The 14,405-nt window shown below is 38.6% G+C and overlaps 1 protein-coding gene across 6 annotated transcripts in view; it reads right to left on the reverse strand.

The window, feature by feature from the left end:
* The window catches only part of ZNF529 (zinc finger protein 529), a 63,510-nt gene that overhangs the window by 48,670 nt on the left and 435 nt on the right, over window positions 1–14,405 (reverse strand). The window contains exon 2 of one of the 6 annotated variants that reach the window (XM_019749921.2): window positions 13,781–13,846. The exons of the other annotated variants lie outside the window; for them this stretch is intronic. Within the exon in view, the coding sequence (XP_019605480.2) occupies window positions 13,781–13,793 (13 nt within the window). The 5' untranslated portion in view covers window positions 13,794–13,846. The remainder of the gene's footprint in view (window positions 1–13,780; window positions 13,847–14,405) is intronic. 6 annotated transcript variants of the gene reach the window in all.

Here is a 14,405-nt window from a genome sequence, read left to right on the forward strand (position 1 = left end):
GGTAAAGAGACACTGAAAGACATCCCTGTCAAAACTACTGTCATCCTAAAGTGACTATGGTAACATTCAAGGCTTTACCTTAAGGAGCAATATCAGACATTTACACTATGCGGGGAGATTGACTTCACTTGGTTATTCTAGCCAGTCACTAAAGCAAACAAGCAAATAACAATAACAAGCCTGTTTGTGTGTTGAGGGGAGGGGAACCAAAGTCCCAGAGTCCAAAAATTATCTAAAATGCTTAATTTCAACAATTAAGAGGCAAAAGAATAGGAAAATATGACCCATGAACCAAGAAAAAAAACCCAAACTAGAAACTGCCTATGAGAGCAAACAGATGTAACAAAGACCTCAAAAGAGCAATTATAAATATGTTCAAATAAACAAAGGAACCCATGCTTAAAGTAAATAAAAGAATGATCACTATGTTGCATCAAATAAATAATATCAATAGAGATAGAAGTTACTTAATATAACCAGATGGAAATTCTCGAGTTGAAAGTATAATAATTGAAATGGAAATTTCACTAGAGTAACTCAATAGTAGATACAAACTGGAAAAGTACTAGAACACTTAAGCACACCAACATATACATAATAGGTGTAACAGAAGAGAGGAAAGAATCACTTTAACACAATCAAATAATGTATAAAAAGTTCCCAGATTTATTGAAAAATATTAACCTATACACCCAGGAAGCACAACAAACACCAAGTAGGATAAATGCACAAAAATCTACAAATAGATACACCATGGTAAAAACGGTGACATCCAAAGGACAGAATCTTGAAAGCAAGAGAAATGATTTGTCACTAACAAGTGAACCCCCATAAGATTAACTGATGACTTCTCATCAAAAATAGTGGAAACCAGAAGACAGTGAGATGATATATACAAAGTACCAAAAAAATTTTCAACCAGGAATCCAGCAAAGCTTTTTTTAAATGAAGATTTAAAAAGACATTCCTAGATAAATAAAAACTGAGAGAATTAATTACTAGCAGACTAACCTTAAAGAAATACTCAAGAGAGTTCATCAGGCTGAAAACAAGTGATCCCAGAAAGTAATACATATGTACCCACACACACACACAAAAAAAGAGCACCATAAAGATAATTATGTAATTTAAAAAGACAGTATACCTGCATATTTCTTCTCCGTTGCTTAACAGATTTAAATATCAACTGCATGATGTGATGTGCATATATTGGATTATTGGGCCTATAACATATAGAAATGTAATGTTTGCCAATTATAACACAAAGAAGGTCTGTAGAAACAAAGGTGCAGACTAAGGAAATCATTCCAGATGGTAATTCAAATCACATAATCAAATGAAGAGAATCAAAATAATAAAAAGATTAATATAACAAAAGCTATAAATGTATAGGGGTTTTCTTTTGTTTTCATAGCTTTTTAAAAGACATAGGTTTATATATAGTAAAAATTATAACAATAAGTGCTGTGTTTTAAACATGGAAGTAATGTGAATATTTCCATAAAAGGGGGTGAAATGGAATAGGGTTATATGAGCAACATTTCTATATCTTACTAAAATTTAGTATAAGTTAGAAGTTGTTTCTGATAAGATACACATGTTGAGCCCAGGATTAACCACTAAAATATTTGCAATTCATGTATCTGATAAGAGGATAATATCCAAAATATATAATGAAATCATACAATTCCATAGCAAAAAAAAAGAAAAAAGAAATTAATTCTATGTAAAAAATGGGCAGAGGATCTGAAGACAGTTTTCCAAAAAAGACATACATATGGCAAACAGATACTTGAAAAGGTGCTCAATATCAGTAATCATTAGAGAAATGCGAATCAAAATCTTACACCTGATCAAATGGCTATTATCAAAAGGATAAGGGACAACAGTGTTGGCAAGGAGTTGTGGAGAAAAAGGAACCCTTGTGCATTGTTGATGGGAATATAAATTGGTGCAGCCACTATGGAAAACAGTATAGAGGTTCCTTGGAAAATTAAAAATAGAAATACTATCTGACCCAGAAAGTCCACTTCTGGATATTTATCTGAAGGAAATGTATTCACTCTCTTAAAAAGATTTTTGTACCCCTATGTTCATTGCAGCATTATATACAATGTCTAAGGCATGGAAACAATCCAAATGTCCACTGACATTTGGTGAATGGATAAAGACAATGTGGTATACATATGTGCAGCAGAATATTATTCAGTCATAACAAAGAAGGAAATACTGCCATTTGTTACAACATAGATGGACCTTGAAGGCATTATGCTAGGTGAAATAAGTCAGACAGAGAAAGACAAATACTGAATGATCTCCTAATATGCAGAATGTATAAAACAAAACAAAAAGGAATTCATAAATACAGAAACCAATTGCTGGTTGTCAGAGGTGAAGGATGAAGGGTGAGCAAAATGGGTACAGTAGGACAAGGAAGGCACAAATTTCCAGTTATAAGATAAATAAATCCCGGGGATATAATGACTCCAGTTAACAATACTGCAGTGTATACTTGAAAGTTGCTGAGATTGCAAATCTTAAAAGTTCTTATCAGAAGAAAAAAAAATTGTAACTGTGTGGTGATGGATGTTTACTAAATTTATGGTGGTAATCATTTTCATATATATATATATATTAAATCATTATGTTGTACACCTAAAACTCATTTCAGTTATATGTCAATTACATCTCAATAAAAATAAAAGCAATAAAGAACAATGGTAAGGGCAACTAAAAAGGTTAAGTATATAACCCAATATTATTTATATTTTGGGTTTGTTGGTCTTCTTCTTTTGCATTATATCCTTATAAACAAATGAATAAAACAATAATTATAAACCTATGTTAAAAGGCACACAATGTATAAAGATATACTCGAGGACAAAAACAGCATAGAAAAGGCTGGGGAAGCAGTGTAAAGATAGCAGAATAGACAGATCTTGAGCTCACCTCCTCCCAGTTTTAGACACTCCAAAACTATAACATAATATAGAACAACCATCACTGAGAATAACCTGAATTTCTACAACTAAAGATATAAAAAAGCCACACTGAAACAGGTAGAAGGAGCAAAGACGTGGTCTGGTCAGGACTCACACCTCAGTGTGGTGATTCACAAGTGGGAGGGGTACAGCAACCACAGTGGGCCTCTCCAAGGAGCAAGTGGTCTGAGCCCCACATGGGCTCCCCAGTCCAGGAAACCTGATCATCAGCCTGAGGAACCTGCACTGGGAAGAGGAGCCCCCACCACATTTGGCTTTGAGAAACAACAGGGCTTACATCTGAGAGAGATGAAAGGCCATAGGAAAATGAGCCTCTGCATTAAAAGGCCCACACAAAAACTCCCTTGCTCAAAACTCGAGAGCAGAGGCAGAAGTTTGAAAAGTGCTTGGGTCACACGTGAAGGAGTTTCATTGACTAACATTAGGGCAAGTGCTGGGAGGGGCAAGGATCCATGGGAACTTTCTCTGGGGATGGAAGCCCTGGTGGGTCCATTATTTCTTTGTTTCTTTTGTTATGCTCTCCTTCCACCTGCCTGGCCCAGCAGGGAGGATGCCAATTCTGACACTCTCCATTAACCTGGATAATAAGTTTGCCCCTCTCCACCATTCCCCTAGGTCTTGCTCTGTCCAAAATGCTCCCCTGGCCAGAGCTCCCCCCAAGCAGCTCCACACCCTTCACATGCAACGACCAGTTTCAGCTTGCACCAGAGCTCCCCCCAAGCATCTTCAGTCGTCATAGATGGCAGCCAGGAGTGGCTCCCATCATAGCACCTTCTAAGTGGCTCCAGATCCAGCACACACAATGACAAGGCTTGGATCACACAGGAGCCCCCCCCAAGCAACTCTAGCCCCCACACAAGTAATGGCAGGTCTCAGCTCGAAGAGGCTACAACCCTGGCACATGTGGCAGGGGAACCCAGCTTGCATCAGAGCCCCTCTCAAGTAGCTCCAAATCTGACACATGTGATGGCCAACCTCAGCTCCCATCGGAGACTCTCCCAAGAGTCTCCAAATCTTGCACACATGCTGGCCAATATCAGCACACTGGAACCCCCCTCAAGTGTGCCTCCAATCTAGGCAAAACCAGTGGCTGGCCTGAACCCACACTGGAGCCCTTCCCAAAGCTCCCAGACTTGGCATACCTAGTGGTGGTGGACTTGGCTAGCTGTGGACCCTCAAAGTAGCACCTGCTGTGGGGCCAGCCCCCAAACACCAGACCATCCCACAGAAGTCATAGCCAGTCCTCACAGCCAGTTGGCCTGAGGGTCAACCCTGCCCAACAGCACACCCGTAGCAATCATGGCACAACTAGAACAAAATGGAACACACAACTCACACAGGGAACAACCCTGGAGCACCTGGCTCTGGTGATCAGTGGGGACTGTGCACAGAGCCCAACATGACACCTTCTACTTATGGCCACACTTTCAAGACCACACTTAGAAAAAGAACTAAATGAAACAGAAATAAGCCTCTACCAGATAAAGAGTTCAAAGCAATGGTTATGAAGATGCTCAATGAACTCTAGAGAAGAATTACTGAACTCAGTGAGAACTTAAACAGAAAAATATATTTAAAAAGAACCAAATAGTACTAAAGAGTATAATAACAAATGAAAAATACACTAGAGGGAATTAACAGTAGGTTAGAAAGGGTGGAAAAATAAATCAGCAATCTGGAAGACAAGATAGTGAAAAATCACCCAATCTGTATAGCAAAATGGAAAAAAAAGAATTATTAAAAAAATGAGACTAGTTTACTGGACCTCTGGAACAACATAAAATGTAATAACATTCACATCACAGGGGTCCCAGAAGGAGAAGAGTGAAAGAAACAGAAAATCTATTTAAAGAAATAATGGCTGAAAACTTCCTAATCTGGTAATGGAAACCAACATCCAAGTCTAGGAAGCACAGGGAGTCCCAAACAAGATAAACCCAGAGATCCACACCCAGACTCATCATAATTATAACACCAAAAGTTAAAGAGAGAATCATAAAAGCAGCATGAGAAAACCAGCTAGTTACACAAAAGGAAATCAGTGATAAGACTATCACTGATTTTTCAGCAGAAACTTTTCAGGCCAGAAGGGAATTGCATGATACATTCAAAGTAATGAAAGTATAAAAACTATAACCAAGAATAATCCACCTGGCAAGGTTATCATTCAGAATTGAAGGAGAGATAGTTTACCAGACCAGCAAATCTAAAGGAGTTCATCACCACTAAACTGGCACTACAAGAAATGCTAAAGGGATTTCTTTGAGGGGAAAAGAAAAGGAGAAAGCCAAATATAAAATATAGGAAAGAAAAAAATCTCATTGGTGAAGGCAAACAATTAGTAAAAGCAGGGGATCAACCAATTATAAAGCTAGTATAAAGGTTACAGACAAAAGCAGTAAATCATGTACATCTAGAATTAAAAGGGACAAACACAAAATGTAAATTATGACATCAAAAACAAAATGTAGGGGGGTGAGCAAAAAATGTGCTTTTGGAATGTGCTAATATTGAGCAATCATCAACTTAAAACAGACTACTATAAACATAGGTTTTTATATATGATCATGGTAACCACAAACCCCAAACTTCTGATACACAAAAAGTGAAGACAAAGGAATCCAAACCTAACACTAAAGAAAGCAATGCACGGGAGAAAAGAGATAGAGAGGAAAGGAACAGAGAATAATTACAAAACAACCAGAAAACAATAAAATGGTAATAAGTACATCCTATCAATAATTACTTTAAATGTAAATGCACTAAATGCTTTAATCAAAAGACATAAGCAGCTGAACGCATTAAGAAACAAGACCTATACATATGCTGTCAACAAGAGACTCATTTCAGATCTAAAGACACACACAGACTAAAAGTGAGTGAATGGAAAAAGATATTTCATGGAAATGGAAACAGAAAAAAAGCTGGGATACCAATACTTATGTTAGACAAAATACACTTTAAAACAAAGAGACAAAGATGGCATTACATAATGATTAAGGGATCAATCCAACACAAGAAATTATACCACTTGTAAATATCTATGCACCCATTGCAGCAGCACAATATATAAAGCAAATATTAACACATAAAGGGATTGGTTGACAGTCATACAATAGTGGTAGGGGGCATTAACAACCCACTTACATAAATGGATAGATCATTCAGACAGAAAATGAAGAAGGAAACAGTGGTCTTCAATGAAAAATTAAACGAGGTGAACTTATATTTACAGAATATTCCATAGAAAAACAAAATACGCATTCTTTTGAAGAGTAAATGAGAAATTCTTCAGCATAGGTCACCTTCTAAGCGACAAAATAAGCCTCGATAAATATAAGAAAAATTGAAATCGTATTGAACATCTTTTCTGACCAAAACGAAGTAAAAGTAGAAATCAATTATAAGAAAAAAACTGGAATAAACACAAACACGTGGAGGCTAAACAACATGCTACTGAATAATGGGTTATTGAAGAAATCAAAGTGGAAATGAAAATATATCTTCAAACAAATGAAAATGTAAACACAATGTTCCAAAATCAACGGGACACAGCAAAAGCAATTCTGAGAGGGAAGTTCATAGAATTAGAGGCTTGCTTCCCAAAACAAGAAAAATCTAAACAATCTAACCTTACACCTAAAGGAACTGGGAAAAAATAAAACCCAAAGGTAGTAGAAGATAGGAAATAATAACAGATCAGAACAGAAACAAATGAAATAGAGACTATGAAAAAAAATCAATGAAACTAAAAGCTGTTTCTTTGAAAAAATAAACAAAATTGATAAACCCTTAGCCAGATTCATCAAGAAAAAAATGAAAGGACACAAATAAATAAAATCAGAAATCAAAGAGAAGTTACAACTGATTTCACAGATACAGTTTCATAAACTATATGCCAACAATATACAAAAAATGGATTATTTCCTAGAAACATAGTCTTCCAAGATGAATCATAAAGAAACACAATATCTGAACAGACCAATTATTAGTAACAAAATTGAAGCAGTAATCAAAAAACAACCAACAAACAGAAGTTCAGGACCATAGAGTTTTACAGGTGACTTCCACCAAACATTCAGAGAAGAATTAGTATGTGTCCCTTTAAAGCTATTCCAAAAAAATTGAAGAGGAAGGAACATTTCCAAACTCATTCTACAAGGCCAGCACTATCTTAATAATAAAACCAGACAGATACGACAAAGAATATTACATACCACTATTCCTGATGAGCACAGATGAAAAATTCTTAGTAAAATATTAACAAATTGAATTCAACAATATATTACAAGCTGTCAGGCTTCCGGTCAAGATGGTAGAGTAGGTAAATGCTGTGCTCGCCTCCTCCCATGACAACATCAAAATTACAACTAAATTACAGAACAATCACCCTCTGAAGACCAGCAGAATAGAACTCCTTAAGAATACAAAGAAGCCATGTAGAGACTGGTTGGAGGGACAGAGAGGCAAAACAGTCTGGTCCCACACCCATGTATGGAAGTTAAGAATTGGGAGGGATATCTTGACTACAGAGATTCCTCCTGAGAAGCAAGAGGTCCCAGCCACCCACCAGACTCCCCAGCCAGGATCACCAGTGCCAGAAAGAGAAGTCCCCACAACTTCTGGCCTTGTAAATCAGCCAGGATTCCACCCAGATGAAACAGATGGCTGCTGGAAACCCAGGCATCCACTTAAAGGGCCGGTGCACAGAATCAATAGCTCACAAACACTCACCTGAAGCTTCAGCGATAGATCACAAGGTCAAAAGGCACCAGAGACATACTGTGTGTCTTAGGGATGAGGGCTAGAAAAAGAGCTGGCTAGAAACATAGTTCATATGTTAAGTCCTCACACCACACTGCCTATAGGGGCACCAAATCTGAATCTGCATTAACTTGATGATTATCGCCTCATGCCTCACCCCACTCTCATGACATCCTGACACCTTGCCCCTAAACACATATACTGCCTCAGGATCTCTCAGCAGCTGTGCCATATAAGCAGCCAACCTCGGCAGCCCATCTCCCACCATGCTGAATACTTTTCTAGTAATTCTAAAAGGTATGCAGGCCCCAAGGAAGAGGCGACTGCTATTGGCATGCCCTGTGCCTCTTGCTGAGTGGCCCCAGGCCCAGTACTGGTGACAGCCAGCTGGGCTCCCATGTGGCCACTCCCACATGCCTCTGGGCACATCACAGACAGCTACCAATCTCTATTTACTTTGTAGTTCCTACCAGGTGAACCGGAGATGAGCACAGGGAGTAGCTGACCTTGGCCTGTATTGCAGCCCCTCCCAAGAGGCCCCAAACCAACACACATGGTGGCCAGTTTCAGACCACAACAGAGCACTACCCAATTAGCTCCACAAAAAAACACACACACAAAAGGTGGTATTGGCAGGCAACAGAGCCCCACTGAGGCATGTCCAGCTCCACGGGGTCAGCCCTTGCACAGCAGCTCATATACTGTGGTTGCAGTCCATGCTCACAGTCAGTCAGGATGAGGGTCAACCTCATGCACTGACATGATAACAGTAATCAAGGCTCAACTACAACAGGAAGGCTCACACAACCCACACGAGGGACACTCCCGGAGGACTTGGCACAGGAGAACAGGGAGACTGAGCCACTGGTACCCACAGGGCACCTACTATATAAGGACACCTTCCATACTGTAAGATGTAGCAGATCAACCTAACACATAAAAACAAACAAAGAAAGTCAGCTAGAATAAGGAGAAAAAGAAACATGCCCCAGATGAAAGAACAAAACAAAACTCCAGAAAAAGAACTAAGCAAAATGGAGACAAGCAATCCAGCAGATGAAGAGTTCAAAAGACTGGTTATAAGAATGCTCAAGGAACTTAGGGAAAGAATAAATGAACTAAGTGAGAACATCAACAAAATGATAGAAAACATAAAAAAGGACATAAAAACCATAAAAAGAACCAGTCAGATGAAGAATACAATAACTAAAATGAAGAATACACTAGAAAGAATCAATAGCAGATTAGATGAAGTAGAGGATCAAATGGGCGATTTGGAAGACAAAGTAACAGAAAACACACAATCAAAACAGCAAAAAAAAAAAAGGTTTTTTTTTTTAGTTGAGGATAGTTTAAGGGACCTTTAGGACAACACCAAGCATAACAACATTCACATCATAGGGGTACCAGAAAAAGGAGAGATAGAACAAAGGATTTGAGAACCTATTTGAAGAAATAATGACTGAAAACTTCCCTAACCCGGAGAAAAAAATAGACATACACCTCAAGAAAGTGCAGAGAGTACTAATCAAGAGAAACCCAAAGAGGCCCACAGCAGGACACATCATAATTAAAATGCAAAATGTTAAAGACAAAGAAAGACTCCTACAAGCAACAAGACAAAAGCAGTTAGTTACCAACAAAGGAGTTACCAGAAGACTGTCAGCTGATTTCTCAACAGAAGTATTTTAGTCCAGAAGGAATTAGCATGAAATACGAGTATTCAAAGAGATGCAAAGCAAGAACTACAATCAAGGTTACTCTACTCAGCAGAGCTATCATTTAGAGTCGAAGGACAGATAAAGAGCTTTCCGGACAAGACAAAGCTAAAGGAGTTCATCACCACCAAACTAGTATTGCAAGAAATGTTAAAGAACTTTTTTAAGAAGAAGAAGAAAAAGATATTCACAAATATGAATAATAAAATGGCAGTAACTACATATCTATCAATGGTTTAAATGCTCCAATCAAAAGATAGGGTGGCTGAATGGATAACAAGACCCTTACATATGCTGCCTATAAGAGCCTCACTACAGATCAAAAGACACAAACAGACTGAAAGTAAAGGGATGGAAAAAGACATTTCATGAAAATGGAAATGAAAAAAATATCTGGGGTAGCAATACTTATACCAAACAAACAGACTTTAAAACAAAGGCCACCTGCCTTACTGTGAATGATGTCATCAGGTTGAGGATCAGAAGTCAGGTGGGTGGGGGTATCTGTTTTATTGTGAGAAACCAACAGGGGCTGTTCAAGCAGCCTGAACTGTGAAATTGGTGCTGCCAGTTATAACACAAGGTCCCCAGTTAGACTTGAATTTCAGAGCAACGACAAATAACTGTTCAGTATAAGCACATCTCCCTGTTAAGTGTTGTCAGCTTCAAACCCAAGATTGGCTGGGTTCCTTGCAACTTTCAGGGCTGTAAAGAAAACCAACAATTTGCAAAACATTCTTGCTCCAAGTTGGTCAGTAGTGTTCTCATGGCTATGTATGGTGTCAGATGGTTACTTGATTTATATGGGTGATCACTTCATAAGTTATATAAATGTTTAATCACTGTGTTGTATACCTGAAACTAATATACTATTGTATGTCAACTGTAATTGAAAAATTAAAAAATATTTCAAAATGCAGAAAATTAAAAATAAAAGAATAAATTCAAAATGGATTAAAGACTTAAATGTAAGACCAGAAACCATTAAGACTCGTAGAAGAAAACATTGGTAGTAGATTCTTTATCAACGCTTTTAGTAATATTTTCTTGGATACGTCTCCTTGGGCAAGGGAAACAAAAGCAGCAATAAACAAATGGGACTACATCAAACTAAAAAGGTTTTGCACAATAGGGAAACCATCAGCAAAATGAAGACAACCTAGTGAATGGGAGAAGATATTCTCCAATGATACATCCAATAAGGGGTTAATATCCAAAGAATACGAGTATAAACAACTCAAACAACGTAACACCAAAAAACAAAAAAAGCAAACAAAACACAATCTGATTAAAAAATTGGCAGAGGACTTCAACAGACATTTCTCCAAAGAACACAATGATGACCAATAGACATACAAAAAGTTGCTCAGCATCACTAACCATCAGAGATATACAAATTACATCCACAATGAGATATCACCTCACACTTTTCAAAATATCATGAATAAATCAACAAATAATAGTTGGGGAGGATGTGTAGAAAAGGAATTCTTATGCTGTCTTGGTGGTGCAAATCGACTGCAAATTGGTACAGCCTCTATGGAAAATGGTATGGAGCTTCCTCAAAAAATTATAAATAGAGCTACCTTAGGACATAGCAATCCCAATTTTGGGTATTTCCCTTTAGAAATCCAAAATGCTAATTCAAAAAGATATATGCACCCCAAGTTCACTGTAGCATTATTTACAATAGCTAAGATATGGAAGCATCCTAAATGTTCATTGATAGACAAATGGATAAATAACATGTGATACATATATACAATGGAATATTACTTGGCCATAAAAAGTGAAATTGTATCATTCACAATATGGATGGACCTAGAGTGTATTATGCTAAGTGAAATGAGTCAGACTGAGAAAGACAAATACCATATGATTTCATTTATATGTGGAATCTAAAAAAACAAAATGAACAAACTAAACTCATAGACAAACTGATGGTTGCCTGATGGGTGGAAGATTGGGTGGCTGGGTGAAAAAGGTGAAGAGATTAAGAAGTACAAATTTGCAGTTACAAAATATTCATGGAGGGGCCAGCCCGGTGGCTCAGGTGGTTGGAACGCCGAGGTCTCCCCTTCCATTCCCACATAGGCCAATGAGCTGAGTCCTCTACAGCTAAGATTGTGAACAACGGCTCTTCCCGGAGCTGGGCTGCCATGGGCTGCTGTGCTGCCATGGGCTACCGTGTGCTGCCAGGAGTGGCCAGCGTGAGCAGCGAGCTGCTGTGAGCTGCTGTGAGCGGCTGACCGACTGCCGCAGCCAGGGGGAGCGCAAGGCTCATAATACCAGCATGGGCCAGGGAGCCGTGTCCTACACAACTCGACTGAGAAACAACGGCTTGAACCGGAGTGGGGAGGGAGGCAGAAGAAAGGGAAAAATATACATATATGTTCATGGGGATGTCAAGTATAGCATAGGGAATATAGTCTATAATATTGCAATAACAATAATATATGTTTGGTGTCAGTTGGGTACTAGACTTATTCAGGTGATTACTTTATAAGTTATATAAATGTCTAATCACCATGTTGTACACCTGAAACTAATATTGAATGTCAACTGTAATTAAAAATTTTTTTTAATATTTTAAAAAGCTGATGCTGCCAGGGCCAGCCAGTTAGTTCAGTTGGTTAGAGCGCAATGCTCATAACACCAAGGTTGCCAGTTCGATCCCCACATGGGCCAGTGTGAGCTATGCCCTCCACAACTAGATTGAAACAACTACTTGACTTGGAGCTGGTGAGTCCTGGAAAAACACACTTCAAAAAAACAAACTGATGCTGCCAACTCTTACACAAGATCTAGCTGGTACAACATAAATCTCCTAATGTATTCTTTGGGAAATAAAGTCCTGCCTTTCTTGACAGAGATCTCTCTGCACATACCCCCAATAATCCTCTTATGTACTACTAAAAGCCTCCAGCATAAGACTGCTACTTACTGAAATCAATCAATCTCATGCCTTTCCATTTTCCCATTCATATCTCTAAAGAATATCTAAATTATCTAATGTGAATTCTACCTAAGCATTGGTCTCTTCCCAACAAATTACCAAGTAAAGGAGATCTATTTCTGCATCATGAGAATGCTTAGACCAAAAGAGCACAAGAGGAGGTATGGCCAAGTGATTATATGAAAATTAACTGTAGGAAAGGCATTTCATGAGGCACTGGGAAAGAACGGGATTCATCCTCATGGATCATTAATTGGAAAGAGAAGGCCGAGGGACCAGGTAAATAGATAAGTCACTATTTGGCAGGGCATTTCAGATGAAGTTTTTCTATATCCTGAAAAACAAAATGTGTTTCACGAAAAACAGAAAGTTCAAAATGACCTCTAGCTCGGCTTTGATGAGAAACTGCAATGCTTTTCTGGCTTTTCTTTTGGAATACAGCAAAACTTGGAAGAAAAAGGGAATTTTGGCATACCAGGCCTTTCTTAGGGCTCAGACAGACTAAAAATAAGAACGCATTTTTCATCACTAGTGTAAACAATAATGAAACAGAGCCAATGTAAAATGGAGATACAGCTGCCATGCCAGAACTGCCTTGCACATCTTATGCCTAAAAGCTTGGACTTTTAAAACAGGACAAAATAACCTCTGGACTGGGCATAAGGCAACACTGTCTTAAACAACTGTTTGCAAAGATAACAAGAAAGCAGTTATTATGAATATTGGATTAATGACTACTGGACTGAAAATTAAAAATATTGTTCAGAATTAGCATCATTATGTTGTTATCTGCATCAATAGGAATGTTTACCTTCAATTGATATAATTGTTTCCCTTCCCTTTCTCATAAATACCGATTGTCTTTGTTTCCTAATCGGAACATTATTTGGGCTTCTGCCTGAATTACTGATTCCTGAACAGCCATTCTTATTGATTTCAAATAAATGCTTGTTGCCTGTCACTTTGACAGGCCTTTTATTTTTAGGTTAGCAGTAGCAAGTCCCCATCATCCATATTAAACATACCAAAATGGAAGTATGAGTAAGACTGGAATACTGTTGAGCCTTCCCTGTATCATAAAGTCAGGTTCATTGAAACCTGGGACTAGAATCTGTTTTTGTGTTCACAACAGTTCCTTGTCAACAGAGCTATGAAAATGCTCTGTAATATGAAGCTTGCCTCCACAGAGCTTCCACGAGGAATATTTGGAGGAAGGAATTCTGCTGTTGGTGCATCTTTCCTGTCTTGGGGGAAAATTTCAGCTCCAAAATTGCCATAATAAATACAGGGCTGTGCTTTTTTAGTTGGAATGGTCATTCTAGGTCTCACATTCAACTTACCTTTCACAGCCATTTCTGTGCAGCTAATATTTCTGTGCAGTGTGCGAGAAGGTGAAATGTCAGAGGCTGCGAAAGAAAACCCAGTGCAATAAATTCCAAGAAACCATGGAACTCATAATTGGTTCCAGAATAGACTACACTTAATACACTACATGCCTACTTGCATGCCTACCGTGTATTAAGCACTAGGCTGGACAATAGATACAGGGTGCACTGATGAAGGCAACAGAGGTCATGCTTTAGAACACAGGGCCTCTGGTTAACAAGGGCCTTGGAGTCTTTGACAGGCACAGATTGAATCACATGGGGATCTTATCCACAGATTCCTCAGCTCCAGAACTGCAAAAATGAAGCTCTACCCTCCTAAAAGGAAAAAAAAAAAAGCTACACTCGGCCAATTTTGATCAGTCTCCAGTCACAACAGAGATGTCACAGGAACATTGGTCATAGTATAACACACACCTCACTGTCACAACTGACCACGGTCATAAAAACGGCCCCGCCCCACTCACGGTCTGGAGTCTAATCAGGACCAATCAGGGCCTCCCCTCAACGCAGACACCCCAGCCCCGTCACACACACACACACACACACACACACACACACACACAGGCGCGCGCGCGCG

Source organism: Rhinolophus sinicus, linkage group LG11, assembly GCF_036562045.2.
Source record: "Rhinolophus sinicus isolate RSC01 linkage group LG11, ASM3656204v1, whole genome shotgun sequence".
Classification (NCBI taxonomy): Eukaryota; Metazoa; Chordata; class Mammalia; order Chiroptera; family Rhinolophidae; genus Rhinolophus; species Rhinolophus sinicus.